The sequence below is a fragment of the Ipomoea nil genome, unplaced genomic scaffold, assembly GCF_001879475.1.
Source record: "Ipomoea nil cultivar Tokyo-kokei standard unplaced genomic scaffold, Asagao_1.1 scaffold1421, whole genome shotgun sequence".
NCBI classification, from domain to species: domain Eukaryota; kingdom Viridiplantae; phylum Streptophyta; class Magnoliopsida; order Solanales; family Convolvulaceae; genus Ipomoea; species Ipomoea nil.
The window spans coordinates 8,142,914-8,170,445 of record NW_017617849.1 but is presented as its reverse complement, the minus strand read 5'-3'; the positions used below and the strand labels follow the sequence as shown (position 1 = coordinate 8,170,445).

The 27,532-nt window shown below is 36.8% G+C and overlaps 5 protein-coding genes across 10 annotated transcripts; 3 read left to right on the top strand and 2 right to left on the bottom strand.

Moving 5' to 3' along the window:
- The first annotated feature begins 515 nt into the window (after window positions 1-515).
- LOC109188184 (protein TIFY 10A-like) lies at window positions 516-2,762 on the top strand. Its single transcript, XM_019338747.1, has 5 exons — window positions 516-884; window positions 1,104-1,275; window positions 1,386-1,651; window positions 1,798-1,855; window positions 2,166-2,762. The coding sequence occupies exons 1-5, from the start codon at window positions 734-736 to the stop codon at window positions 2,296-2,298; spliced, it is 780 nt and encodes a 259-aa protein (XP_019194292.1). The 5' UTR covers window positions 516-733; the 3' UTR covers window positions 2,299-2,762.
- Window positions 2,763-4,745: 1,983 nt separating this feature from the next.
- Window positions 4,746-10,068, top strand: LOC109188183 (oligouridylate-binding protein 1B-like). 3 transcript variants are annotated; one of them, XM_019338745.1, is made up of 12 exons: window positions 4,746-5,000; window positions 5,944-6,005; window positions 6,381-6,483; window positions 6,602-6,678; window positions 6,808-6,869; window positions 6,956-7,043; window positions 7,357-7,432; window positions 7,501-7,531; window positions 7,721-7,840; window positions 8,066-8,148; window positions 8,769-8,945; window positions 9,543-10,068. In XM_019338745.1, the coding sequence occupies exons 1-12, from the start codon at window positions 4,896-4,898 to the stop codon at window positions 9,825-9,827; spliced, it is 1,269 nt and encodes a 422-aa protein (XP_019194290.1). In that variant the 5' UTR covers window positions 4,746-4,895; the 3' UTR covers window positions 9,828-10,068. The 3 variants fall into 3 exon arrangements, with proteins under 3 accessions (XP_019194290.1, XP_019194289.1, XP_019194291.1); XM_019338744.1 differs by having other exon boundaries at window positions 8,063-8,148; XM_019338746.1 differs by lacking the exons at window positions 6,808-6,869; window positions 6,956-7,043 and having other exon boundaries at window positions 8,063-8,148.
- A 1,592-nt stretch (window positions 10,069-11,660) lies between these two features.
- LOC109188163 (mediator of RNA polymerase II transcription subunit 15a) lies at window positions 11,661-19,808 on the top strand. The gene is made up of 12 exons (XM_019338716.1): window positions 11,661-12,080; window positions 13,103-13,145; window positions 13,296-13,360; window positions 13,464-13,532; window positions 13,656-13,736; window positions 14,468-14,629; window positions 14,708-14,806; window positions 14,904-16,201; window positions 16,709-16,929; window positions 17,011-17,159; window positions 17,792-17,830; window positions 17,915-19,808. The coding sequence occupies exons 1-12, from the start codon at window positions 11,895-11,897 to the stop codon at window positions 19,388-19,390; spliced, it is 3,888 nt and encodes a 1,295-aa protein (XP_019194261.1). The 5' UTR covers window positions 11,661-11,894; the 3' UTR covers window positions 19,391-19,808.
- Window positions 19,809-20,457: 649 nt separating this feature from the next.
- LOC109187296 (zinc finger CCCH domain-containing protein 62-like) lies at window positions 20,458-23,306 on the bottom strand. 2 transcript variants are annotated; one of them, XM_019337473.1, is made up of 11 exons: window positions 23,022-23,306; window positions 22,788-22,897; window positions 22,524-22,638; window positions 22,374-22,435; window positions 21,908-21,959; window positions 21,635-21,746; window positions 21,379-21,477; window positions 21,163-21,290; window positions 20,982-21,068; window positions 20,643-20,927; window positions 20,458-20,612 (listed from the first exon to the last, which is right to left on the bottom strand). In XM_019337473.1, exons 1-11 carry the CDS (start codon window positions 23,171-23,173, stop codon window positions 20,537-20,539), a joined length of 1,278 nt encoding a protein of 425 aa, XP_019193018.1. In that variant the 5' UTR covers window positions 23,174-23,306; the 3' UTR covers window positions 20,458-20,536. The 2 variants fall into 2 exon arrangements, with proteins under 2 accessions (XP_019193018.1, XP_019193019.1); XM_019337474.1 differs by having other exon boundaries at window positions 20,643-20,931; window positions 20,986-21,068.
- Window positions 23,307-24,070: 764 nt separating this feature from the next.
- Window positions 24,071-27,102, bottom strand: LOC109187249 (25.3 kDa vesicle transport protein-like). 3 transcript variants are annotated; one of them, XM_019337410.1, is made up of 7 exons: window positions 26,856-27,102; window positions 26,548-26,603; window positions 26,099-26,307; window positions 25,471-25,631; window positions 25,220-25,366; window positions 25,054-25,130; window positions 24,071-24,596 (listed from the first exon to the last, which is right to left on the bottom strand). In XM_019337410.1, the coding sequence occupies exons 3-7, from the start codon at window positions 26,284-26,286 to the stop codon at window positions 24,513-24,515; spliced, it is 657 nt and encodes a 218-aa protein (XP_019192955.1). In that variant the 5' UTR covers window positions 26,287-26,307; window positions 26,548-26,603; window positions 26,856-27,102; the 3' UTR covers window positions 24,071-24,512. The 3 variants fall into 3 exon arrangements, with proteins under 3 accessions (XP_019192955.1, XP_019192954.1, XP_019192956.1); XM_019337409.1 differs by lacking the exon at window positions 26,548-26,603 and having other exon boundaries at window positions 26,856-27,101; XM_019337411.1 differs by lacking the exons at window positions 26,548-26,603; window positions 26,856-27,102 and adding an exon at window positions 26,436-26,458.
- Between the last annotated feature and the right edge of the window lie 430 nt (window positions 27,103-27,532).

Genomic DNA, 27,532 nt, shown 5'->3' with positions numbered 1-27,532 from the left:
CGCTAACACAATTTAATAGCTGATTACGAAACAAAGCCAAAATGTAATGCCTAACCTCTATTAGGAAGTTTTCAAAAAAAAAAAAAAAAAAAAACCTCTATTAGAAAGTATGGCCTAAAAGTACAAATAATAAACTAATAATTAAATAAGAAGTATTTTATACTTAAAATAACTTTGCAGCACTAGGCAAAATTTAATATCTAACCTCTATAAAAAAAAATATATGGCCTAAAATTAAAAATAATAAACTACTCCGGTAATAATTAAATAAAAAAGTATTTTATACTAAATATAACCCTGCAACACTGGCAAAATTTATTGCCTAACCTCTAAAATAAATATATATATATTTTTCATAATTGCGTCCTGCGCTCGTATTTAAAGACGTGGACTAGAATTTAAAGCACGTGTTCTTAATGCGAAGATTCGGTTTCCAGCCGACAAGACGTGAGAGTGAGCTGCCAGGAATACCATTCCACCAAGGTACTTATCCCTCGCGCGATAATTAAAACGTGCGCAAAATGGTTAACATTAAAATTTTCAAAATAAAAAGCACAAATTTTTGTGCGCAATTCAACCTGTGCAGCCTTTGAATCCAGTCTACCCATATATTCCGGACTCTTCCTCCCTCTGTATCAGATACTCTGAATAGCTTCCGGTGCACTACAGCAACAAGCTCGCCGCTTTTTTCTTAATCTTCGTTCTTCGCCGGAAAATCAAGAAAATCTTGACCATGCAGCTGCCGTTGGACGGTGGAAGGGCCGGCAGGGCGCCGGAGAAGTCGAATTTCTCGCAGACTTGCAGCCTCCTGGGTCAGTTCCTCAAAGGGAAAGGCAGCCGCAGAGATCTGGGTCTTGAAATTCGTGGCAAATTGGAGGCTGCAGGTAAATCACTACCTCCCCTTTGTTTATTTTACTGTTAAAATTATGATTTAGGGCTTTGGGTCGATGAGTTCTATTGATTTCTTGAATGCTTTTAGCAATATTGTGCTTAAATGTTTGATTAGTTTCGAGGGGAATTTTTGAATGCCCAGTTTTTGTTCTTGAAATGTAACTAAATAGATTTGGGGGTTAATGACTTAATGGAATTCATTTGTGGTTCAGGGAAATCTGATATGTCTAATGCTGCAACCACCATAGATTTCCTAGCCAACATGGAGAAATCAAGTCAGATTCCAGAACTGGACTTGAATTCCACAGATCCCCTCACTGAGCAGGATGATGCTATGGGGTCTGTTAGAACAATTGAGGAAAACGCAAATGAAGCTAGTACTAGGTTTGTCCCATGTTTTACACCTTCATTGTTTCATACAAATAATGCTCTCAGTTCATACATTTCTTGCTTGCCTTGTTCTGAGATCATGTTTTATGTTACTCTATTTACAGCAAAGAAGCACCAAGAGAGCCCAAGGCTGCTCCACTGACTATTTTCTACTCCGGCAAGATTATGGTGTTTGATGATTTCCCGGCCGACAAAGCCAGGGCAGTAATGTTGTTGGCAAGCAAAGTAAGCCCTCAGGGCGTTTTCCAGACTGCTGGTGCAGAAATCCAGCCTGTAGCGGCTAACTCAGCCAACCCCCCGCCTAGGAGGACTGCAAGTCCTGCACCATCTTCACCCCAAGTTTCTTCGCCTTCAGGATCTAATGTTTCTGGTAATTTCCCCGCTAATCGTTGAAATACTTCATAGAATGTTATGGTTAGGTAGTCAGTAATAATACTATGTTGCTTTTTTATGTCAAGAACATCAATGGATTTTGTGAAAACTTAAAATGCGTTGTTATGGTGTTGTTTGTTTCAGATCTTCCAATTGCAAGAAGATCATCCCTTCACCGATTCCTTGAGAAGAGGAAGGATAGGTAAGCGTTTTGTGCTAACACGATCTTAACCATTAACACTATTAAACATATTACCATTAATGTGCAATCCAACTATGAGCTTAGGCTTTTAGTTGAGATAGAGTACATGCTTCAATTTGGTATCAGACCCAAACCAAAGTTCCACCGCACACGTGATGGGGCGTGTTGAACATATAACCATTAATGTGCAATCCAACTATGAGCTTAGACTTTTAGTTGAGATGGAGTACATGCTTCAATTCGAGGGCATATAGATTAGTAGTGCCCCATCTATATTTGTGTGTTGTGCTAACTACTTTTTGTTGTTCAGGGCCACGGCTAGAGCGCCATACCAACTACATAATCCAGTCGCTCCATCAGCAAAGAACGAAGGGTCGTCTTCCAAGAACGAGGCTTCTTCTTCCAAGGCCGAGGATGAACTAGACCTCAACTTCAAGCTGTAATCCGTCAATTTCATAGGCCTGACTTTCGGCGTTTAAGCCCTATCGTCTTCCAAGAACGAGGCTTCACTTCATAGCCTCATCTTCCAAGGGCGACAAATCGTCTCCCAAGAACAAGGATGAATTGGATCTCAACTTGAAGTTATAGTCCATATCAGCAGCAGCTGCTTATAGATCTGACCATTTTTGTTTAATCCTTCCTCTCCTATTGCATTCAATAGTCTTCCCTGTCCCTCCCTGCAGGGCACCTAACTAGCCTCCTTTCTCTGACTTTTTTTTAGTGGATTACCCACCAACTTGTCTCAGCTGCGTTTTACACATGATAGATAGATGTAGTTGTCATCACTTATTGCTCTCACTTTGGCTCACCAAACTTGGTCAAGTCAACGAATATTCTTTATATATGTGATGCATATTTGTTTAAAATGTAATGAACACTATGAGGTGTATATTCAATTTAAGACTTTGGCCATGTTTGGTAAAATATTAGCCTATCAGTTAATTTTGGTTTATTTGATCACTATTCATTGTTTGACTTGGTTAAAAAATTAAATTAACTTTAAAATGCTAAAATTCAAAAAGCTTCTCAAAGCAGCTTTTCAATTAGTTTTTTGATAAAAGAAATTATACCAAACATCTTTTGTTATACCTTCTAATTAATTCAATCGGCTAACAACTATCAACTAATAAACATTTACCAAACAGGACCTTTATATATATAATTTATAATTTGTGATAAATAGTCATAAATGTTGCAATGAATAGTCATTTTTGGAATTTTGGGGCTTGGTTAATTTGTATTTCTTAACACTTATAAATTAAGGATAACAAATGTTAGGTATGAATATAATCTAATATAAACTTAATGTAAGTACGAGTAACCTAATCTCATAGTACATGTTCATAATTGTTTGGGTTGGCGTGGAAGGTTAATTTTGTCACATTTGTTATAAAGTGACATATTACTATATTACAAGTACAAGGCTCTTTATGATCTCTATACAATATTTCAAGTGCACATAACCTTATCTATTTTATTTGATTTTATTTATGGAAGTTTTACTTGTAGCATAAGTGTGATAGTTATATAAAAACTTTCCTCCAATTGTTGTCTCTTTATGAAGTGTTTGACTGAGATTTGACTAAATTATTTTTGTACCAGCCTCCAGGAGTTAGGAGAGGTAAATATCAGTAAAAATATGCATGAGAAAAAGAGAGGGAATTGTACATGGTCCACTCGTCAGTAGAGTTGACCGCAATTCGGTTTCACTTCCAAGCTAATTTATAGTTTGATATTTGTTGGAACCATAACCTTATGGGAAATGTTTAGTTCCAATTCCGTGAGTGATGATACGTGTTCAAACTATAGTTTGCAATTCAATTCGAAAATAGTTATTGCGTGAACGGTGTGGATCACGATTAAAAAATAACATTATTTTACGTAAAAGAATTTTCATACAATGCACTGCAATGTATATTTTTATAAATTATAATATATATTATTTTAATATATAAAGTACGTTATTATAACTCATAATGTACATTGTTCTAAGAGTTCTTTTACATGTACTCTCAAATTCTACTCCTTCACTTGTACTCGTTGATATTGCAAACAACAATATGATCTTTTCATTATGTTGGTCTCAGGAAAAATGTCTATATTAAGGATTTTGTGAGAGGGAGTATAAATTGGGAATCCATGTAATATTTTCCTTATTTTAATTCATAAAATTCAATGACGTCGTTTTGGACCGTGGTACAAACAATAATTTGTCTCAATTCGAAGCGAAATGTTGTTGGGCCGAAGGAATCCCATTTCAGTGCGGTGTATTAAATTTGTACAGGCAAAAACAGTTGTGCGGATCACGATCCAAAACGACGTCGTTTTGATGGTAAAAAAAAAATTCCTTGATTCGCTCACGTGTTAGAATACTGAACATTATGGGGTAAGATAATGTATTTTATGAGCTAGAATAATGTATTTTATGAGTTAGAATAATGTACTTTATGTGTTAGAATAATTTACTTTATGTTAGAATAATGAAATTCCCGGGATAAAATAATATATTTTATGAGTTAGAATAATGTACTTTGTGTTAGAATACTGTATTTTATGAGTTATAATAATGTATAATGTGCTTTATATGTTAGAATAATGAAATTTTTAGGGTAAGATAATTTATTTTATGAGTTAGAATAATATATTTTATGTGCTTTTAGAAAGTGGTCCACTCAATAATAATTGCTGTACAGCCCTTTTTCCCTATATATTGGGCCGGAAGGTGAATTTAATTACGTTGTTGTGTCATATTTGGGCCCAGTATGGCTTAAGTAGGCCTAATTGTTTGGGTCACGACAAGCCCATCAACGTTACCGCAATCCGGGCGTATTTGTCGTGTTTTACGTAGTAGGCTGCTATAAATATCCATTGCGACAATAATAATATCTCTCATCGTGTGCTTCTTTTTTATTTTTTATTTTTTATTTTTATTTTTGTTTCCATCTCCTTCTAGACCGTCGGTACTTACCTATATAGGAAAGTCTATCACCGGACGAATTCTCCTCCGATCAATTGATTCATCCAATCGGCGCCGGAGAAAATGCAGCACCAAAGGCTGAAGCAACAGCAACAGCAAGCCTTGATGCAACAAGCTCTTCTTCAACAACAGTCTCTTTATCATCCTGGCTTATTGGCTGCTCCTCCGGTTAGATTTTATGCCTTTTTTGTTGTTTCAATTTTATTAGCTTGATAAATATGGTGTATAATTTCTATTCGAGATTCTAGCGCTTGGATTGTAAGCTGCACAGTCGTTTACCTAATATTGTGTGTATTGAGGTTTGAAGATGCGCGCTTGAGATTGTAGAGATGATGTCTAAGCTGCTATGTTTTTGTTTTGTTTTGTGCTTATGAGGTTTGAGAATTGATTGTTTAAAATAGAATAAATTAGCTTTTGCTCCTGAAAACTTTTCCAAAAATTTTATGCTCTAATTGTGGGGGGTTCATTTTGGTTGTTTTTCTATCTTCATTAAGATAGCTCAAAAAGCATATGCTAGGCGCAGGCTTTCCTTTTTTGGCGGTGTTTCTCACAGTTATGAACCACCTCCATTATGAAAATATGAATAGGTTTTGAATGACTCAAGCTATAGGGATTGACTCCTTGAAAACACATTGAAGTTAGAGTGCTTTTTTTCTCTTTTTCCATTTGATTCGTATTCTGTACTAAGTGTTTAAAAAATAGAAAGAAAGTCTACTGATAGTTTTTATAGAATAACATTCTTCTCAATGCTTCATTTTTAAGGGAGAGTAAGAGTTGGAAGGTCACTGTATGCAATTAAACTTCTTGTCTGATGCATTTCTGCCCCTGAACCTTCAGTTTTAACAAAATTTTCTACTCTCAAGTGAACACATAAAAGAGTAATTTGACTAAAATTACACCATCCTACTTAAAGCTATGTTGCTCTTATCTTTGTCACTACCTTTTCATTTGTGTTAGCATCTTTACTTTCTTTGTGTTAGTTCTTCAACAGCTCACTATCTCTTTCCAGTTCTTTAAACCTATTTCTAAAAAGTATATTTGCATGGATTAAGTTTTCTATTTTTTTTTAAAAAAATTAATTTAATAAATGACAAGATATTTTATCTTGCAGATTGAGCCAATGCCAAGTGGAAATATGCCTCCCGGGTTTGATCCAAGCACGTGCCGCAGTGTGTGAGTGTTGGACATATTTTAGTTTTTCAATTTCTTTCTTTTCTTGTTGCATTTTTCTTTGGCTGTTGTGCATGCAACACATGAGACAGAAGTCTATAGTGATCACCTCTTTGTTCTACTGTTATCTAATTCATGTAACTCATGAATTTATAGCTTTCTATAGTGAATTCATCTGTTTAAGCAAACCAGTTAGATTCATTTTACTTTTCCTTCTGCTAGAAGAAAGGGTTTTACTTATTCCTTTATCTGATCTACCTAATTCATTCTTACTACTACTGTGACTTGAAGAGGCTCTTATGTATCTGTTTATTTTTTTTTTTTGTTTTCTTTTTTCTTTTAAAATTTCTAGTTTTGTTTATTTTCGAGAAAATGCAGGTATGTTGGCAATATTCACCAGCAGGTGACTGAACCACTTCTGCAGGAAGTTTTCTCGAGTACTGGTCCTGTTGAAGGCTGCAAACTTATACGAAAGGAAGATGTACTTTTTATATCTCAAACTTGCTTGTGTATTTGAATTCTTTTCTGCAGATGAATGGATTTCTTTTTGGCAAACTCCAAATATCTCTTTTTTTTGAACAAATTTTATCTCCATGCAGTCATCCTATGGTTTTGTTCATTACTATGACCGTGCATCTGCTACCCTTGCTATATTGTCACTTAATGGAAGGCATCTGTAAGTATAGATTAGATATATCTCTTACATGCTGGCTCTCTTTTTGTTTCTGATTTTGTTTTTGTTTGTTTGTTTGTTTGTTTGTTTTTTTTTTTTTTTTGGTGATGCTTTTTATTCTGTTAATTTCAGATTTGGACAGCCTATAAAAGTTAATTGGGCATATGCCAGTAGCCAGAGGGAGGATACCTCAAGTTTGTATTTAAGTTCTGTAATTATTAAGTATTAGACAATAATCTTTATGGAATTCTGGCTAACTGGGTGATGTTATAATTTGTAGGTCATTACAATATATTTGTGGGTGACCTTAGCCCTGAAGTTACTGATGCTATGTTATTTGCCTGCTTCTCAACTTACCCTAGCTGTTCGTAAGTGCCTACTCATTTCATTCTGCAGTAGTGCAGTTACGATTTCCTTCCATTTCAGCCAAAAGCCCCAAAGCGTGGCTGCAATCAAAATGAGCTGGCTCTCAAGTAGTGAGCTTGGGTTGTCATGTTTTACCCACCTAGGCTTATAGATTGTCACTTATATTTATTTGCTGTAGTGTACATCATTTGTTTTTTGTCTGATCTTGTTGGTTAGATATATAAATGCAACAGGTGCATACATACCAGTGAAATGAATTGCTTTTATTGCATACATACAGCGAGATGAGTTGAGTTTTGACATGTTTTGCTTTAGTGATGCAAGGGTCATGTGGGATCAGAACACTGGGCGTTCCAGAGGTTATGGATTTGTTTCTTTCAGAAATGAGCAGGTAACCTTGTTTGCAAGTTTTTCCCATGCTATGGAGTGCTGTAATTTACTGCTCTGCTTTCTCTTCAGGATGCTCAATGCGCCATTAATGATCAAACAGGTGAGGAAGATGCAAAATGTTTGTTTAGTATGATAGTGTTGTATTTTTAGTACTTGAAATGTTAGAACAGAAATTGAGTGCATATTCATACAGGATGAACTATATGGATCTATGAAATAACCTTATTGTAGAAGCTCATGTCAAATTGCACAAGTTTCTGCCCTGCATTTATGTTTGCCTTTGTTTCAGGAAAATGGCTTGGCAGCAGACAAATTCGTTGTAACTGGGCTACAAAAGGTGCTAATAACAATGATACCAAACAAAGTTCTGAAGCAAAAAGTGTTGTGGAGCTGACAAATGTCTCATCAGGTGTGCAATTATCTATGTGCTGCAAAGAGTTTTTGAGCTTAAAGGCAAATTGATTCTTTGAAAAGCGTTTCTTTCAAACATGCAATTTAAATTCCAGTGATTAGGATCTGAAATTGCCATTGTATATTAATGCCTTTTGTTATCAGTTGACTTGAGTAATCAACATGGATGTTTCTTAAACTGAAGATGCTATGTTTATTGGTTACTCTCTTGCTTTTTCAGAAGATGGTAAAGAGGCAACAAACAATGAAGCTCCTGAAAATAACCCGCAATACACCACTGTGTATGTGGGCAATCTTGCTCCTGAGGCAAGAAATTCATCTCCTTTTTCTAGCATGTGTTCTCTCTGATCTTTTCACCTTTTGTCATTTTTTTCACCCCCTCTTGTCCTTATCACTGTTCTCAAGAATATGGCATTTTATGTTCTGGAACTCTCTGGTTTCTGTTCAAGAATCCTGAAATCCGCTAAATTGTTAGCCATTGAAAAAGATGGAGCAAATTGTGTTTTTTGGTCCAAAAGTTTTAATTAAGTTTCTTTTTGGTTCTTAATGTTTCAGTAATTTCAATATCATCTTGCATTCACGCAATACCAAAATTCTTATTATCTGTTTTTCAAAATATTAATTGGAAATGCCATTGGGATCTAATTGGAACTTTTTTGTTTTTTGTTTTTTTTTGTTTTTTTTTTTGTTTTTTTTGTTTTTTCAAGAAATTGGTATAAGTGACATTTGGATCTAATTGAAACCAATGCCATACATTTAGGAATTAGGATCATATTGAAACTTAATTAAAGTTGTTGGACCAAAAGTGAAATTTATTTGAAGATGGAAATTTTGCCTGATCAAACCCTGCATGTTGTGCTGTAGCTTTCTGCCTTGTGAAAACCATTCTTTGCATAGATGTTGAAGCCAATTTTTTTAAACCACAGGTAACACAGCTTGACCTTCATCGCCATTTCCATGCCCTTGGCGCTGGGGTAATTGAGGAAGTTCGTGTCCAGCGTGATAAAAATTTTGGTTTTGTAAGATATAACACACATGCTGAGGCTGCTCTTGCTATTCAGATGGGAAATGCTCAGTCAATTCTTCGTGGAAGACAGATTAAGGTTTCTCTTCCTGATTAACAGAAAATATTTTGTTTATCAATTGTTTTTGGACAATCTTTTGTTTTATAGAATTAGCTATTTTAACTAGTCTATGCATTTCCCTTGGGAGAAAAGTGTTTCTGGAGAATACTATTTCCAGTCCCCTGTTTTTAGGATGAAAGTGGACATCTATACTGATTTTGTGGTGGAAATAATCCCCAACAACTGCCGCTTTGGAACCTAAATTGCTATTCACACTGACAAAAACTGCTTTTTTCTTTCTTGACACTGACCAAAACTGCTTTCCTTTATGTTCTTTCTTTTTACTCCATACTTTTATTTGCCCACATAGGATCTTTGTGCATTTATACTCGTTCCCGGCATGAACTGACCTACTCCCCCCGCATATACACATTGCAACTAGGGGTTTAATCACTTTCAACAAAAAGAGGACAATCTGGAAACAGATAATCAACAGGAATGAATCTGAAGGGCTCAAGGCATCTACGGCCTTGTATATTACAGTATATACAACATTATGTGCTTTATCTTTTAGGTGCCCTGTCTTAGTGTTAAAAGCTTGACTTTTGTTCCCTTCTCTTTAATAATGCATTTCAGTGCTCATGGGGTAACAAGCCAACACCACCTGGAACTGCTTCAAACCCTCTTCCTCCACCAGCTCCGGCACCCTTGCAGGGTCTGTCTGCCATTGATCTTTTGGCTTATGAGCGCCAGGTAGCATTGGCCAAGATGGGAGGCGTGCATGCCTTTGTGCAACCTCAGGGTCAACTTCCACCGAAGCAAGCATCCATGGGTATGGGCGTGGCAGGAGCAAGCCAGGCCATATATGACGCTGGTTTTCAGAACATGGCTGCTGCACAACAGCTTATGTACTATCAGTGATATTACGGTTTACAAGGAATTGGCATTCCTGTAAGCCTTCTTGAGGTTTTTTTTTTTTTTTTTTTTTTTTTTTTTTTTTTTTTAAACGTTTTAATGTTTGGAGAGTGTGGTGTCTACGATTGATATGCTTGTCATGTGTATCTATACATATTTATGTTCGAGGTCTGTTGTGTCATGTGTGGGAATATATTATTGACAGAAGCGGGTTATGCTATTACTTATCTTACGTTCACGTTATTTATGATATATTTTACAGCGGTGAAATTTGCCATGTTATGTAGTTGCATAAAATGTACAGTTCATACTTCATATAATGATGTTTCTTTCAGTGTCCAACTCTTCTAGAGGCAGCTTTGCACGGACCTGAGAATCTATAACGGGGTTCATGTATGATAAGTTTAATACACGAATACATTCCATTAGAATTTTGACAGGCCAATTCGATAGTGATATGAGATACACACCAACATAATACATGATGTATTTTTTGATATAATGGAGAACATAAATGAAACTACAAAAATCTAGACTAACAAATGTTTGCACCATTAGCGATAAGCAAGAGCCAAGAGGCGCCCTTTTAAATGTTCATCAATTACACGCAACTCCCAAGTGAGGCAATTGTAGGAAGATGCCTTTTAATCTTCACATCTATGGAGTGCTTGCTTAGTAAATCTCTATAGCCTCTAGCAAATGGGAAAACGGCGCTTAGCCACTATCCCCGCTATGTAGCTTTTGAGTTTTGAGTAGCTACCATAAAGCATTTTAGTTAAAGCTTTTCTCTCAACAAATTGCAAGACCATAATAGATTCTCCAAAGTTCTACCATAACATTCATGTATACTTCCACCTCATGATGGAGTGAATTCATATTGCCATATCGCGTAATGACACAATAATGATATGAGATACCTGTCATGCCAGGGTAGTTTCAATGGTTTTCAACGACAGAGTGAAAATTTAAACCCAACTTGAGAGTTGAGACTTAAGTCATTGGGGGACTTTGACCAATCAGTGGTAGTGAAAATTTTTTGTGCATAAAAGCGTATAGGTGGGCAACTCAAGATTGGAGTATAATTTGGTAAAATCGAAAAACTTTAGTTATAAAAGAAAATGATATGAGATCAAAGCAAACATAATATTTAAATGAGGTTAAAAATTATTATGTCTCCGTTGGACAAAGTCAACGAATAGATTTTGGGGCGAAAGCAGCTCATCATAGCGTGGCAATCGTTATGCTGATGCCAAAACGACGTCGTTTTATTAAAAAACGCGCGTCTCCCAGTTAAAAAAAATTCAGGTTCGATTCCCAGCAACATTATATTGTTCATTCATTCTGGAATTTTAGTTCATAGATTATGGAATTATAGTTCATTGATTATGGAATTATAGTTCATCGATTATGGAATTGTAGTTCATCGATTCTGAAATTTTAGTTTATAGATTATGGAATTTTAGTTCATTCATTCTGGAATTTTTAGTTCATAGATTAGATTATGGAATTATAGTTCATCGATTATGGAATTATAGTTCATCGATTATGAAATTTTAGTTCATATGTTGTTGCTAGGAATCGAACCTGATTTTTTTTTTTTAAGGGGAGACGCGCGTTTTATTAAAACGACGTCGTTTTTGCATCCGTATGCACCATGCATGGTGCATACGGATGCACCATGCATGGTGCATACGGATGCACAGCATAATTTGCCATAGCGTGGAGTGTGGGCTTAGCCATATAGATCATCACGTTACAAGTGGGCTACAAACCCAGAAAAGGCCCACTTTCCAAAAGAAAAAAAAAAACTCGTAAATAGAAGCGGACCGGCCGACGTTCGATAACTTTTTCAGTTACACTCTTTCAACATCCATAATCGAACAAATAAAAAGGAAGCTCTGAGCTCGTCTTCCATGCTGAATATCTGGGTCTTACACTGCTAGTTAATGCGGTTACTGCATTAAACCTCTTTAGGGTTCTTCCGTGCATCGAATTTCCGGATTATCTACAACACCACCGGATTTAATCCTATTTAGATCATAATCAGAAGTAGAGGAATAAAGGCAGCGGACAATGGGAATTTCGTTTAAGGTCTCCAAGACCGGTACAAGGTTTCGACCGAGAATACAAATCCACCCCGACACAGACGCCGCTGGTGACGAGGACGACGTCGTCTCCGCCATCCAAAATCAGAAGCAGAGGAATTCAGCTCTACCTCAACATGATTCGAATTCCGCATCTGCTGCTCGGATGGGCACGGTAATTGTGTTATCTATTCTCACAATTTTGCGTATTCCAGCTCATTAATTGTAAATTATTTTCTCTTTGGTGCAATTTCAGCTTATTTGATTTCATTTTGAGTAATTCGAACACTTAAATTGAATCTCTGTGCCGGGAATGAGTTCCGTATGGCTTAATTTTATGAAGTTCTTTTGATGTTAAATATAACCTAAATTTTTTCTTTCAGCTTATTTGGTTTCGTTTTCAGTAATTCGAACACTTAGATTGAATCTCTTTGCCAGGGGAATGAGTTTCGTACGGCTTAATTTCCTTATGTTCTTTTGATGTTAAATATAACCTAAAGTTTTTCTTTCTAAATGTCATTTCTTTCGAGTCTTATTCAGTCAATGATGATGTTATGATGACTCTTTTTTTGCTATCAAGAAATTAAAGGCATCACGAACGAATGTTTGATCTTTTTAGTTTTTGGTCTCAGTACCATGTCTCATCCATGGGATATCCAACGAGAGCATTAGTGTTGTTATTAATAGTGTACAAAGAGGTTTCAGATTTTATCTCACACTAATCAGCAGTGGGCAAAAAGTGTAATTATAACCAAAAGTTTGCTGCCCTATGATGTTTATTTTGTTTGTCACTTGGTCATAGAACCCAGAGAATGGGTGAAAATGTGAAATATTATTTTTGGTATATTTTGTTGACAAATTTTTATGTCATTCATGGCTTACATTATTGTATGAACCACTTTCTTCTTATCTTATTGGTTAATAGATAATGGAATGGACATAGTTTTAACTTTTAATGACATGACAAAGCTGATCTTGCAATGCGACCAGTGGATCACAGTGGAAGCATTGTATTTTGTTGATCATAGTTAAATTAATTAGATCCTTCACAGTAGTCCTTCATTGGGTGAATTGTGAGTTATGTGCTGGAAAATCTGAATCTTTTAATGCTAATAAGTGGTTAGTTTTCAAATTCTCATTGGAGAGCATGCTCCTTTGTTTTGCCTTCAACTAATGTACTACTGCTTTTCTGTATAGACTGAGGCGGCTGATCTTGACAACAACATTGCTGGAGTCTCTGGTGGGTTCACTATTCTAAAGGATTTTCAATTTGCAAATACAAACAACACTCATTCAATTTGCTATGATTACTTTTTCTTTCTTTTATTTGTCCCCTTGATGCATTGATTTTTATTCAATCCTGTGCTTCCTGTTTTTTTACTTTTGCCAGAAAATGAAGTTTCGTTCTCACTGAACCTCTATCTAGATGGATATTCTATTGGGAAACCAGCAGAGGTTTGTAATTTCTTTGTCCTGTTTGTACTGCAAAAATAAAGGAAAAAAAAAATAATCTGGTCAGGTGTTGCATACTGATAGCCAATCCATGTTTAAATTTCAGAGTGATTCTTCTGGAGATGTTCCAAAATTTTTACACCCATATGATAGAGCATCTGAAACTCTCTTCTCAGTAAGTCTACTGCCAACCCTTCTCTTTTGACTGCAAGTGATATAGGAATCTATTTTTATCTTTTCCCATCCATTACCATATATCTTACCAACCTATTTCCCTCTTCTTTTTGTGCTTCTTGAGGCAATTGAGTCCGGCCGGTTACCTGGTGATATTCTGGATGACATACCATGCAAGTACATTGATGGTGCACTTGTTTGTGAGGTGAGACTTCTAGGTCCTTACCGTCAACATTTGTTACGACTGATATACCATTAGGCAATGTAGGATCATCTACATTAAAGTAATTACATTTCCTTGTGAAGCAGGAAAGAAAGAAAGAAATGAATTTTTAACAGGCGGAATATTTGCTTTCTGTATGTAAAGAAATATGAAGCATTATATAGTGGCAGATCCTGCTTATTTAGTGCAATTGGGAATGGGATCCCTTAACTCTAGGCCAAATTGGGGATGTACAGAAAAATGATAGCCACATCACATCTTATTTATAGTTTTTATAAGACATCAGGAAACTATAGATATTTTGTCATTCATGTACAGGATGTGGATTTGGGTTACACAAAACTTCGGCTTATCCTTTTACTTTAAAAAAGAGATTATACTATTATAGGATGAAGTGCAAAATGCCAGCTATTTGGTTTCAGCTTCACCTCTTTTCCTTACTGAACTAAATATAATATAATTATGCCTTCATGTTAGTTTGATTGCTACCTCACTTTAACTAGCTGATAGCTCACTCTGCCTGCTTCCGCACTGATCATTTGACTTATAAAGTTTTTTTAAAAAAAGAGAAAGAGAAGAAGGAATCAAGTCAAAACACTAAAGCGAAAAATTTGATAATGAGATCTTAAAAGGTGGTTTGTTTTTCAGATTTGTCAATTCTGTATACAATTTGTTTCTGCAATTGCTGATATTGGGTGCTACCTATATCACAGGTCCGAGATTACAGGAAATGTTTGTCTGAAGCGGGACAAGGTTCACATCCTGTTAATCTTTCTCCTCTTATCACAAAAGTACGCCTTAAAATGTCATTGGAGAATGTAGTAAAGGATATACCTTTGATTTCGAATAGTGCTTGGACATATGGTGATCTGATGGTAAGCATAATAATCAAACAGTCTTTTCATAGAACTGAATTAGTGCACCATTGTTTGATGTTTTTCATTTTTGGCCAGGAAGTAGAATCTCGGATATTAAAAGCTCTCCAACCTGAGCTTTGCCTGGATCCAAGCCCTAAATTAGACAAGTTTTCCAACAACCCAGTTTCCTCAAAGGTAATGCTTTTGCAAAACTGTTGTTTGTCTTTGTATGGGCTTGAGGAAAGTCTTGGTTTTGGTATTTGACTAATTGACTTGGTGAATTCTCTTGCAGCTAAATTTGGCTATAAGCACAATGCGCAGGAAGAGGCTAAGGCAGACCTCAAGGTCGGGAGATGGTGGAGCCATAATACAGCAGCCTGCTCATGAAAAAGTACATCCTCAAAGTAATGGTCCCAACAATATGTCAGCAGCAAGAACTAATAGTTTTGGGTCTGATGTCTCTATTCCAGTGTCACCTTTGGTAACTAACCAGTCAAAATATCAAATAGGGGTTGGAAGTCCAAGAATTATGCAGGATCAAAGGTCAGCTGTTTTAAATGCATCAACTGCTTCTCCTGCTATGCCAGACGTGATGCTTCCATACCAGGACACGGTCAGCTCTGCTTCCTTACTTGGTAAAAGAGAGAATCAAGAAGGGCAATCTTATCCTCTTGCTAATTTAAGCAAGAGACCAAGATTTACAAATATTGGGCCTGACAGTAATCAACTGCAAAACATAGGACCACAAATAGATAGTTTTAATGGAACTGATTCACACTGGAAGAATACACTATTACAACAACAATCGATTCAGAGGGGAATTCCATATGCTAACACAGGCCTACAAAAGTTTTCACAACAAACATTTGAGGGGGGGCTGAACCAGGAAGCTGGAATGCCATTCACTGTTGGGCAACAGGTAGCAAGATATGGTTTAAAGGAAGAACCAAACGAGTTAGACAAACTGGACAAACCAGTGGTGCCCAGTAGAAGCGAAATGCAGACAGTAGACACAGAGATGAGTCACATGGATTCCCAGCAGTCAAAACTACACCAAAGATCACCACAGCAGTTCTTGAGGTCGGGTTTCCCTCAGGCACACTGGAACAATGCTAGTCAGCCACTTGAGAACAGTGCTAGAAAGGAAGATCCATTCCAGAAGAGGAAACAAGTTCAAAGTCCTCATGTTTCTGGTGGAGGGTTTCCTCAATCTCCTCTATCATCTAAATCTGGAGACTTTTCTAGTGGTTCAGTAGGACACCAATATGGCCCAGCAGTGACAAGTGGACTTGCTGTGTCCCTGAAAGAGAAGTCTGCTGTTACATCTGTTCCTCTAGCGGCAAGTGCATCATCTCTGACTTCCAGTGTGAATGACTCCATGCAGAGACAACATCAGGCTCAGATTGCAGCAGCAAAACGTAGAACCAATTCTCTTCCTAAAACTCCCGTGATAAGTGGAGTTGGTTCTCCTGCTAGTGTAAGTAATATGAGTGTCCCAATAAATGCAAACAGCCCTCCTGTTGGAAATCCACCTTCGGCTGAACAAATCATTCTTGAAAGGTTCTCCAAAATTGAGATGATAACAACAAGGTATAATTTCTATGGAACTCACCATATAAGCTCATATTCATGTTGGCAAACCAACATGACACTTGCATGCCCAACCATCTATAGTTAGGTTGTGTTATCTATGTGATGATATATATGCCAACTGCACCAACGTTTACCAGTCAATCTGCTCAATTGAATAGCCTTTTTCAAAAACCATTGAGCTTAGAGCAGTATTCACTGTGTCCCTTAGTTATTGTGCTTCAATGTTGATTCAATTAAAACAACCTAGTTAGCTCTTATGTTAGATGTTTGGAGGGCTGGATGGCTCTTGATCTAACCTTTATCCTTATGGTGATATTTACAGTCCACTAGGAGGGATTGAGGATGTGCATTCATCTGAATCATATAAAAAGATTTATCAACCAACTTTACTTTCTTTGGTTATTAGGGGGAGCATAACTTATTTGGGAAAGATAAGAATAATAAGAGCCTCTCAATCTAGCATTCTTACATTTTGTTTATCTCAAATAACTCTCTGAGTTTCAGGTATCAACTTAATTCCAAGAAGAATAAGGTGGATGAGTGCCCTGTGCGAAAACCGAATGCATATCCTACTCAACAGCTGCTTGTTCATCTTTCCGGTGACTCAAATAATGAGACCATCATTGACGAAAAGTTTAAATTGTCTAAGTCCCTTATTCAGGGTAGTGTGAATATATGCAAAAGAAGAGTCTTGACTTTTGCACAGGCCGAGCGTGTACTTCAAGGTTTGTTAATTTTGAACTGTTAGAGCTAGATTGATGCTTTTATTTTTCTAATCGTTTTGGTTGGTTTCCTTTATCTACCAGGCAATACTTTCTCAGTTGTTCAGAAATCACAAATTAAAATGATAATGTCAGAGAAGCCTAGTGATGGCACTGTAGCTATGCATATTGGGGATATAGAAGATAATGAATACATTGCTGCAGAGGATTACCTACCTACACTGCCCAATTCTGTGAGTACCAAATGCATTGCAGTCATAACTATGACATTTTCCATTGAAACTTGACTTTGCAAGTAGGGTATTGATTACCCCACTCTAGAAAACTTTTACCTTGCCCTATGCACTCCTTCACTGCCACTGCATTGCCATCCCTATTCTCAAGTGTCCAGTAGAAGTTAACCATTAATTGAGGTTGGAAGAAATTATGGAAATGATACAGCAATAGATATAAAACCTATATCCATCTTTCAGAAACTTCCTTCATTGTGGGTTAGGGTAGATACACTTAAATATTGTTTACTCTTACTTTTGATGTTGCCTTATTCATTTACTTGGATGCCTCATTTTGACTTTGAAGTGGTTTTTAGGTACAATCTCTTCATTTTCAGCATGAAAGGATGTGTAGTTTCAATCTTGGTGAGATGCCCAGTGGGCATCACAATCATAGTATATTACTATCTAGTTAGAATGTTTGATAGTAAAATGAGTTTTTGTTCTTGAAATTGCGGAATAGGAGGGTGATTATGGCTTTTGGGAGAGAGCCTTTCACTATATATTCTTTTAAACATTTAGAAGTAAGAGTTACAAATGCATGTGTGTTTTAACCTTGTTCTGACGCTTTCCACCTGATTTTCTCGTGACAGCATTTTGCAGACTTACTTGCTGCACAGTATTGTAGACTGGTATGTTCTCTGTCAAATTAAAGAGATTTTTTATCAAGTATGCCCATGTACATCCGTATGCAGTAACCTAATTTGCATATACAGATGAACCATGAAGGACTTTTTGTGGAAGATCATGTCCACCCAAAACCAGTACGTGTTAATAATCCCTCAAGCAATCAACCTAATATGCCGGGACTCTCACCAACTACTGCAGGAACCGATATACAACAATTCCCCGAAGGAGTTTCAGGTCTACCTGGTGAAAGTACTAAGGCACCTAACAGTGTTAATGCATCTTTCAACTCAACCCAGAATCTTCAAGGCACGAGATTGCTACCTCCTGGGAATACACAGGCATTACAGCAGCTTTCTCAAGGTGTATTGCCTGGGGTTTCGATGCCTTCTAGGCCACAGCAACCTGATATGCTACCACCTCAGCAACAGCAACTACAACAAAATCAACACTCTTTGATTCAACAACAACATTCACAGTTCCAAAGATCATCCCTGATGATGGCTGCAAACCAAATGTCTCATTTGAATGGTGGAAGTGGCAACCACTTGGCTAATAAAAGTTCCCCTCTCCAACTTCAGATACTACAGCAGCAACAACAACAGCAGCAACAACAACAGCAACAACAACAACAGATGCAGCCACAAATGCAAAGGAAAATGATGATGGGTCTTGGAACTGTAGGTATGGGAAACATCAGCAATAGCATGGTAGGACTTGGAGGGCTGGGCAATGCGATGGGCATGGGCATAAGGGGAGTTGGTGGCTCTGGAATTTCTGCACCAATGGGTTCTATTCCAGCAATGGGCAATTTGGCTCAGAACGCAATGAATGTGAGCCAGGCATCGAATATTAGCAATACAATCAGCCAGCATCTTCGTTCTGGTCAGATTATGGCCTCAAAGTTGAGAATGGTACAGAACAGAATGAACATGCTGGGGGGTCCACAATCAAGTATTGGTATGAGTGGAGGTAGACAAATGCATCCCAGCTCTGCTGGCCTTTCAATGTTAGGACCTGCCCTTAATCGAGCTAATATCAACCCAATGCAAAGAACGGCATTGGGTCCAATGGGTCCCCCCAAGGTGATGGCAGGGATGAACCTTTACATGAACCAACAACAGTTGCAGTTGCAACAACAGATGCAACTTCAACAGCAACAACAGATGCAGCGACAGCTGCAGCAGCCACAACAGCAACAGCCGCAGCAGCCACAACAGCAACAGCTTCAGCAGCAGCCACAACAGCAACAAGAGACAACTTCTCCTTTACAGCCTGTACTTTCACCTCCACAAGTGGGTTCACCATCAAGCATGGGAATTCCACAACAAATGAATCAACCAACCCAGCAACAACAGTCTAGCCCACAGCAAATGAGCCAAAGAACTCCCATGAGCCCACAGCTGAGTTCAGGAGCTATACATCCCATGAGTGCTGGTAATCCAGAAGCTTGCCCAGCAAGCCCTCAGCTTAGTTCTCAAACCATGGGATCTGTTGGTAGTATAACCAATTCTCCAATGGAGCTACAAGGTGTGAATAAGAGTAACTCCACAAGTAATGCATAGTTAGTTACTATACAAGTTCTTGTTGGGAGATTGGTGTTCATATGATGGTGGTGCTTTGGCAAACGTTCTAAGGCTAATAGCTTGGATGAACTAGTTCTGGTTGATAGGTTTTAGAATACCAATAAGAAAGGGACAAAATTGGAGATTTGGCATGCACTTTGGAGCCTCTGGACCTCAAGAATAACAATCATGCACATAACTGGCTTCCTCAGATGTTCAGAGTATATAGGAATTTTTTCAACCAAGGCTAGTGCTCATATTGTTCATGGTAGGCTTTAGCTAGAGATGCTCAATCCAGATTTCTGTGCTCATCTGTGGTGGTTGTATCATTATCATTTATCATAGTCATATGTTTATTAAAGTAGTCAAAACTCTAGTAGACTATGATGCTATTATAATTGAAAAGAACCTTTCTTAGGGCGTGTTTGGTTTCATGTGTTTACACACTAAGAATGAGAATCAAAATTATAGTTAGTGTTTGGTCGACAACTTTTTTAAACACAACTATGATATTTGATTACCTCTTTTAATTAAAAATCATATTCTTTAATTAAAAAAATATTATTTCAACTTATAATATGATTTTTAAGTTTGAATTAATGCTTTTAGATTTTTGTTTTGATGGTGGTGCTTTTGGATGTCATATTAGGATCGTTTTGATTTTTTTTTATTTTAATTTTATACTTTTAAAACCTTTATTCTTATTATACTTATAGGGTTATGCATAACCAAACATTAATATTGGTATCCACCTTACTACCAAACATGCAAAATACTTTCACAAAAACCTATTATCATACTTTCACAAAAACCTATTACCAAATATTTGATTCGCATTTCGTTTCTGATTCTCATGTGTGAACCAAACACATCCTTAGTTTCTTCTCCGAATCCTTTCTTATACTTGTATTTATCAGTAATATCACCGACCCTACTCGCCTCTTGTACTATATTTCGTTGTTGTAGATTGTAGGTTATGGGTGACTAATGAATATTGTTAATGGATGTGTGGTGAATGGATGTGTACAGTAATTTTTTTGGTGAATGGATGTGTACAGTAAATTTTTTCATTCAATCAGTTCAAAAAAAAATGCATTGAGGCAATACTTCTTCTCCTACAAGAAGGTTAAGGTTGGTGTCACTGCACTAGTGCAACCACTTGCAATTGTGCCCATAATAACATCTACCTTGAGCATAATATCGACATGGCTGCTTCACAATAGAAACTTCAATCATGGGATTGCTCCAGCTATTGGGCAGGGAGTTTGGTCTTGTTTGATCACTAGGATGATTTCTGTTTCCTGCATACATTGTTGGATGCACCGGAATATTCGAATTTATGTTTTCACCAGGGAATGCTCCTCCTCCTCCTCCTCCTCGTCTTGGGGCATTGTAACTTGCATATTGTGTATTGTAGGGGGCTGAAGTATTCACATTAGCATCACTCAAAGGTTGCCGCCTCTGATTCATCACATTTGCATCACTCAAAGGTTGCCTCTGATGAATCCTGTCATGAGATGATGGTGGTGGCTCATTATGATTAATAATCTTTCCCTCTATTTCAGTTAACTTGGTATCATTCCTGCACTTCTGATGTTCGTTCCCTGATTTCTCCAAGTCCATCGATGCCATATGCCTTCTAACTGGTGCTTGCTTCTGCCATTCTGCTCTCTTCACCCTGTCATAATAGAAATAATAGAATATGAGCATCAAACAAAGTTGATACTCTTCCATGCAGTTTTTGTTTCATGTAAACTCTCATTTCTAATTACCTATTCAACTTTGGCTTCATTCGCATTTCCTTTTCTGCAATTCGTGCTTCCCTATTTGTTCGGGCAACAGAACCTCTTGCATGTTTTTCTGACAACATTTTCTGCCGTTGCCCTTCGTCTTCCCATCTCTAGTCAAAGAAAAAAAGTAACATCAGCCAAGTGCGATAAAATATGCAGAGATGTAGAAAAGAGGGCTTAACTATTTGCTCAACCAACCTGTCTCATTGTTTTTAACCGATAAAGGTTTCTTCCCTTGATGAGGAGGGGATGCAGTGCAGGAAGTGGTTTCTCCCCTTTGCTCCATAGTACTTCAATCTGAATTAATCAAGAATCAAGAAATTTATTTTAATTTCACAATAAATTGAAGCCACACATTTAATTGAATAGAAGTCCCAATCCAACTTCATACAGATTTCATCTATCATATGTTACATAAAGTTGACATATAAATTAGATTGATTCCGAAGCTCACAGTAAATGTATGTTGTTGTTTTGCCATGCCATAGCTCTCTTTTACAATTCTTCCTGCAACAACCCTTGTACCGCATGAAGGAGCACTAGCGCTCCTGGAAGCAATATTGAACCTGGTAGACCATAAATACCACTGCATTAAGGATTTCTAGTACAGCACAAAACATATGCAACAAACTATATGATACCCAATATGTCAACAAGGTATTTAATTTAAACCTTTAGGCAAATAGGTAACACTTGAAACAAGTTTATCATGCAGTAAAATGCTTACATTTCATATACATTTTGTTCAAACAAAACAACATCTCCAGTGCATGCATCACCTGCATTACATAAATTCAGGAAGTTAAGCTCAGAATAGCAAATTAGAATTAAGTCTCAAACCAACATTGAAATAGCTTTTATCAAGTGATGATAGAATCAGAAGTCATCACCTGCATAAATTCAGGAAGTTAAGCTCAGAATAGCAAAAACTAGAATTAGCTCTCAAACCAACATTGAATTAGGTTTTATCAAGTGATGATAGAATCAAAAGTCTCTTTTAACTTCTTTTTCTTTTTTTTTTTTTGTCAGACCATGAGGTGTCCTGAGTAGGCCCTAACTGTAGGAGACACCTTTAAGGATCAGACTAATCCTCATTCGCACCGGGCTGGCCCAAGGGGCAAAGTGCTGGCCAGATTGGTTTTTCCATACGAAAAGGGGGTTCGAACACATGATGCTATATGAAATGAGAATACCTTTGCAGTTCAATATAAAACTAGATACAGGATACTTCTTCTCTCCACCACCATTGACAACACTGAAGCATAAAGAAAATGTTTTATGTAGTAATTTCCAAGTCCACATTAGCAAACACAGAAAATGGGAGGAAATGAAAGGGAAGTTACTCAATATGCTCCTTGATACGCTCAATAAGCGTAGCTTTGTTGCCCGTCAATCTCAATCCATGCTTTCTTAAATAGACCTTGCACTGATCAATTTTTAGCTTTTCAATCTCACCATCTGTCACCAAATGCAGAAACCGCAATGAGCTGGTAAGATTGAATTTAACACAAAAACACTTGATGGCATAGCTTACAAGGAGTTCCAACTCCTATCTATTTTGAAATGAAGAAATAATCACAACAGGAAAAAGGCCACGTTTGGCAAACCTAGAATCATGTTTTGAACACTCTCATAACTCTTCTGATCACTCCCGTCAACATCAATGGCGTCTGGTTCTTCCCCATCACTCTCATCAATAACATCGGAAACACCACGCCTATAAAAACAACAAACATTCATAATACATTAATATTTAAATATCTCGCAGAAGACGACCGAAGAACCTACAAATTTATCTCTGGAATTTCTTCAAACAGGGAAAGAAATGATACTATGACTACCTGGATTCAGTTTTCTTACTACTGATGGAGAGGCTTGAAATTTTCGATTTTGTCTCTTCAAGAATGCCGAAGGTAGGATCTTCTTGCGAGTCGTCGGAATCATAAGTGTCAGAATACGATTCAACGCAGTGAATCTTCTCAATAAATGCCATTTTTCTTTCTCTTCTTCTTCTTTCTCTCTATTCTGCGAGGGAGAAGTCGACAAAGATTGAGCTTTTAAATGGAATAATAGTATTTGACCGTTGCAAAATGTTGCCAAAATATTTAAGAAATTTCAAATACGGAGTAATAATTTCAGCCCATTTTCCGAAATTTTGGTGTAAAAGGCAATAATTAAGCTACTAACTCCACGTCACAGTATTGTTTCCTTTTTTATTTTCTTTTATTTTGATCACGGAATTGAATTAGTAATTAATTTGAATTCGAGATACAATATTATTCTCATTGTCCCGACCGATAGAGCATATGGAAAGAGGCAAATCAAAGTAACTGATTGACTTAGCATGAGCATAATCCTTACACTATTGTTGCCGAATTTCGAATATTGATCTCTTCTCCCAAATATTGTTTACTAAATTACTGAGTTAAACCCGTACAAACAACTATTCTCATTACTAGTTACGGAGTATATTACTCCAATAACAAAATATTCAGAAGTTGGTTGAACAAACTTGATAATTATAAAATTCTAAATTCGACTCTATGTGAAAATGGTCTATTGACATTTTTAATTTGAGCCGGTTAATTATATAAAAATGATAGACTACAAATTGGGGAGAAGCAGAAGTGCATCGTCGGTATATCTGTTAATTGCACCACTTGTACACATCTTTTAATACTCTGCTAAGTGCTAACCATTAGCGTCCATCTCGTTGCAGTTAGTAATGACTTATATGGCTGCATTTACTTCAATTCTCTAATTTTCTATAATCTAATCTCTGTTTCTAAATTGGAGAAATGTACAAATAAACACTGCTTTCATTTTGCCAAAAATGAAAAATTCCTCCGGTTGCAGAGATTAGTAGAGGGGACCTAAGAAAATAAAGAAATGACAAATGAAGACACATAGGTATATATACTCACTCTTGCAAGACAGGGAGAGAGATGAAGGGGAAGTTGGAAATAAAATGACAATCTAAATCACAGCATTTGTCGAATGAAAAAGACAGGTATAAACGGGAAAATGGAAAATCAAATAGCTAAAATGTGAGATGATTTCTGAAAATGTGAGATGGCTGCTACTCTGTTTACATGTCATATTATGGTATACCTTTGAGTCTTCTTTCCACAGTAAGAGGACAAATCTCTTTGTAATGATATTGTAGAGATGCAAGACTTTCTCAGCATCATATTGTAGTGATGTGCATGGCGTGAATCACAAATGAGCCTGGCTCATGACAATTGGGTATATAATCCAAGTCATGAAGGTTTAGCAAGCGAGATATTCTTAGCAATCTGTTAGACAGACTTGAGGTCGAAGGCAACACCATTTCACCAAAGCTTCTTTCTCACCCAGAAAAGGAGGAAAACAACACCAAGGACTACCGCCACAGGGGCCCATTTTCGAATTAAAGCCTGAAGCGTAAGAGAAAAAAATCAGCAAATATATGGGAGCATCATTAAATTAGAAAATGAATACTAAATTAACACTAAAGTTTAATGTTCCACAATACTCTAGAATGAAAATGAAATTGGACCATACAATTCTAATAGATCACTTGGTAATTCTTGGCTTTCGATTTTTCTTAAATCTTTCAGACTAAAACAAAATTGAAAAATGCATACACAGAGCTATATTAATATATTATGTCACATAATTTCTAGCTACTACAATTCTGGACAGCTTCTGTAATGAATAATAGTTACTAAACTACTATAAAGTGCTTGTTTATCCAAGTTTGTTTGGAGCTTATCTAAATCAAAATGTAGAAGCTGGGACAACTATTTATCAGCATATTGACAAACAACAAATAAAAATAAAGCTTCCAATAAGGAAATAGATACATCATATAGACAAATTGAATAAACTAACCTGACGATTCAAATCCCTTGCTTTATCAGCATAGACGCGAGACTCTGATGTCAAGCGGCTGGACATATGACTGACCTCTGCAAAATTTGATATAGGAACAATCTAATTATTTTTGTGGAGATAATTCCTTTCAAAGGAGAAAGAGCTCAAGGAATGGATAACTTACGGTCCAACTTTTCACCAACCCCAAGAACTTCTTGTACATTGCGTGTCATTATCTGATGAACTTCATAAAGCTCATCATTCAACTTAGAAATATTGCGTTGAGTTCTTGTGTCTTGGTACAGTTTCTTTGTCTTTTGTATGAAAGTATCTTTAAACATATCAAATAATCATACATTTAAAAAAATATAGAAACATCAGTACTTATAGAAAAGATATCAATCCTTAAAATCTCAAGGGGAATTAAGATCTCACCAAACTTAATAAAAGCGTAAGGTCTAGCAGCAGTTTCAATTTGACTACCATTCACACGCTCAAATTCGTTCTTAAGGTCTTCCAGGTATTGAAAGGCAAGTTTCTTGGGATACGAACGGTCACACATTGTTAGATAACAAACACGCCCTTCAATTACATAACTAAGAGACAAGTTAAGAAAGCACTAAATCCACATAACAAGTGTTTCACAGCATAAAGGGAAAGATCTAAACCAGCAGAAACAGTATCATGAAAATAGACAGTAGCATACACATTTAAACCACCTATGTTGGGCTTGAAGTAGTGAATCTGTATGCAACCCATATATAAGTAAACATTTATATATTACAAAATGAAATAGGTCTACATCATTGTGGTCAGTGATCCTCTCATCTGAAGGAAAAAAAATCCTATTCACCTCAACTAGAAATCAGGAATGTTTAACAAAGTAGATATCCTAACTGGAAGGAGCTATTATATGAAGACTTGTGTACTTAAAACATGACAGTAATCAGCCATTTCAACTGAAAAGAGGAAAGTGTCCTTTGAGTTCCCTCAACAGATGGCACCTGATCAAAACACAATACTTCAGAGTAATAATTTTTATGAAACTCTATAGAAAGGATACTGAAACATGTAAGGGCCAGTCTCAATAGACATTCTTGAAGGTTCATTATGGCCCGTTGCTAGGTTCTTGAATAAGCTCTTGACCTGCTGCTTGTAGAAATCTGCATCTGGTATATCACGACCGTCATCCAATCCTTCAGCTAAAGGAAGGCCATCAACAATACGGGCAATCATAGTCAACTTCACCATCTTTCTTTCAAGAGGGAAAAACTGCATAAAAGAAACGATAAAGGAGCTATGAATAGGAATTCTTCACAATCCAACACACAGTATAGATATTTCTACTTTCATAAACAATTCCTAAACATACACCAAGGAGTTATTAACAGAGCATACAAACTCAATTTTCAATCCCTGTGCAGGAAACATCACTCCCATATCTTCCAGAAAAAAATTAGCCTAATTATGTCTAGTTAGACCATGGTGGCAATGCAAAGAAGTTGAGTCCACCTTCCCACAATATTTTCTGGCTCGCCGGCCTAACCAGTGCCAACACCATTCCCCTTCTGTGAGCACCAAAAAGGACACTTAAACTACGTTTAGCTATTGAACAACAGGACATGAGTAAACAGCATTCACATGTTCCTCAATTACGCAAGTACTTACTATTCAACCAAAATAAAATGATAGCAAAATCTAACACCAAAAAACTAGCAAATGTCATGCATTTCAGCTCAGCAAAAAGGAAAACAAGGAAAGTGATCATGCAAATGAGATTTGAATCGACGGCGAATGGATAATCGCGTTTAATCATATACCTTTGTTATTTATACGAGCCTGTAAATCCGTAGATGTGTCCTACTTCTCGATCTCCTCTACGGATGGACAATTCTAGGAGTTGTAACAGCCGCTTCTGATCCTCGTCTTCCTCTGAGCTATATTTCCGACAACGATTGATATTTACGGGATCGGAATCTGTGGAATGCCGGAGGGGGTTTTGCAGGGATCGATATGATAACGGAAAATGCGTTGTAAACTTGTAATTCCAGCTATCAGTGCTTAGACAGTTGGATTCCGGATTAAGGGTAAATTAGAGATTTTCCACTTTTAAATGTTAATTCTCCTTTTTTCACCGTTAAGTCAAATCTCCTGGGATAAGTTATACTCCCTCTAAACATAGTTCAACTCACAGATAAGTAATTCAAAATAAGTCTATAAATTTTACTGATTGTTGAGCATATAACCATTAATGTGCAATTTAACTATCAGCTTAGACTTTTAGTTGTGATAGAGCACATGCTTCAATTTGGTATCAGAGCCAGGGTTCGAATCTCTACGTCATGTAACAAACTCTAACGGACCATATGGCATATTAATGATCCCTTGAAAAGAAAATCACGTCTTAAATTCGAGTTGACTGCACAGACTAACTATTCAGTCGACGACAACCACGGACCCCTCGTCCTAACCACTTTAACTACGCAAAGCGTATTAT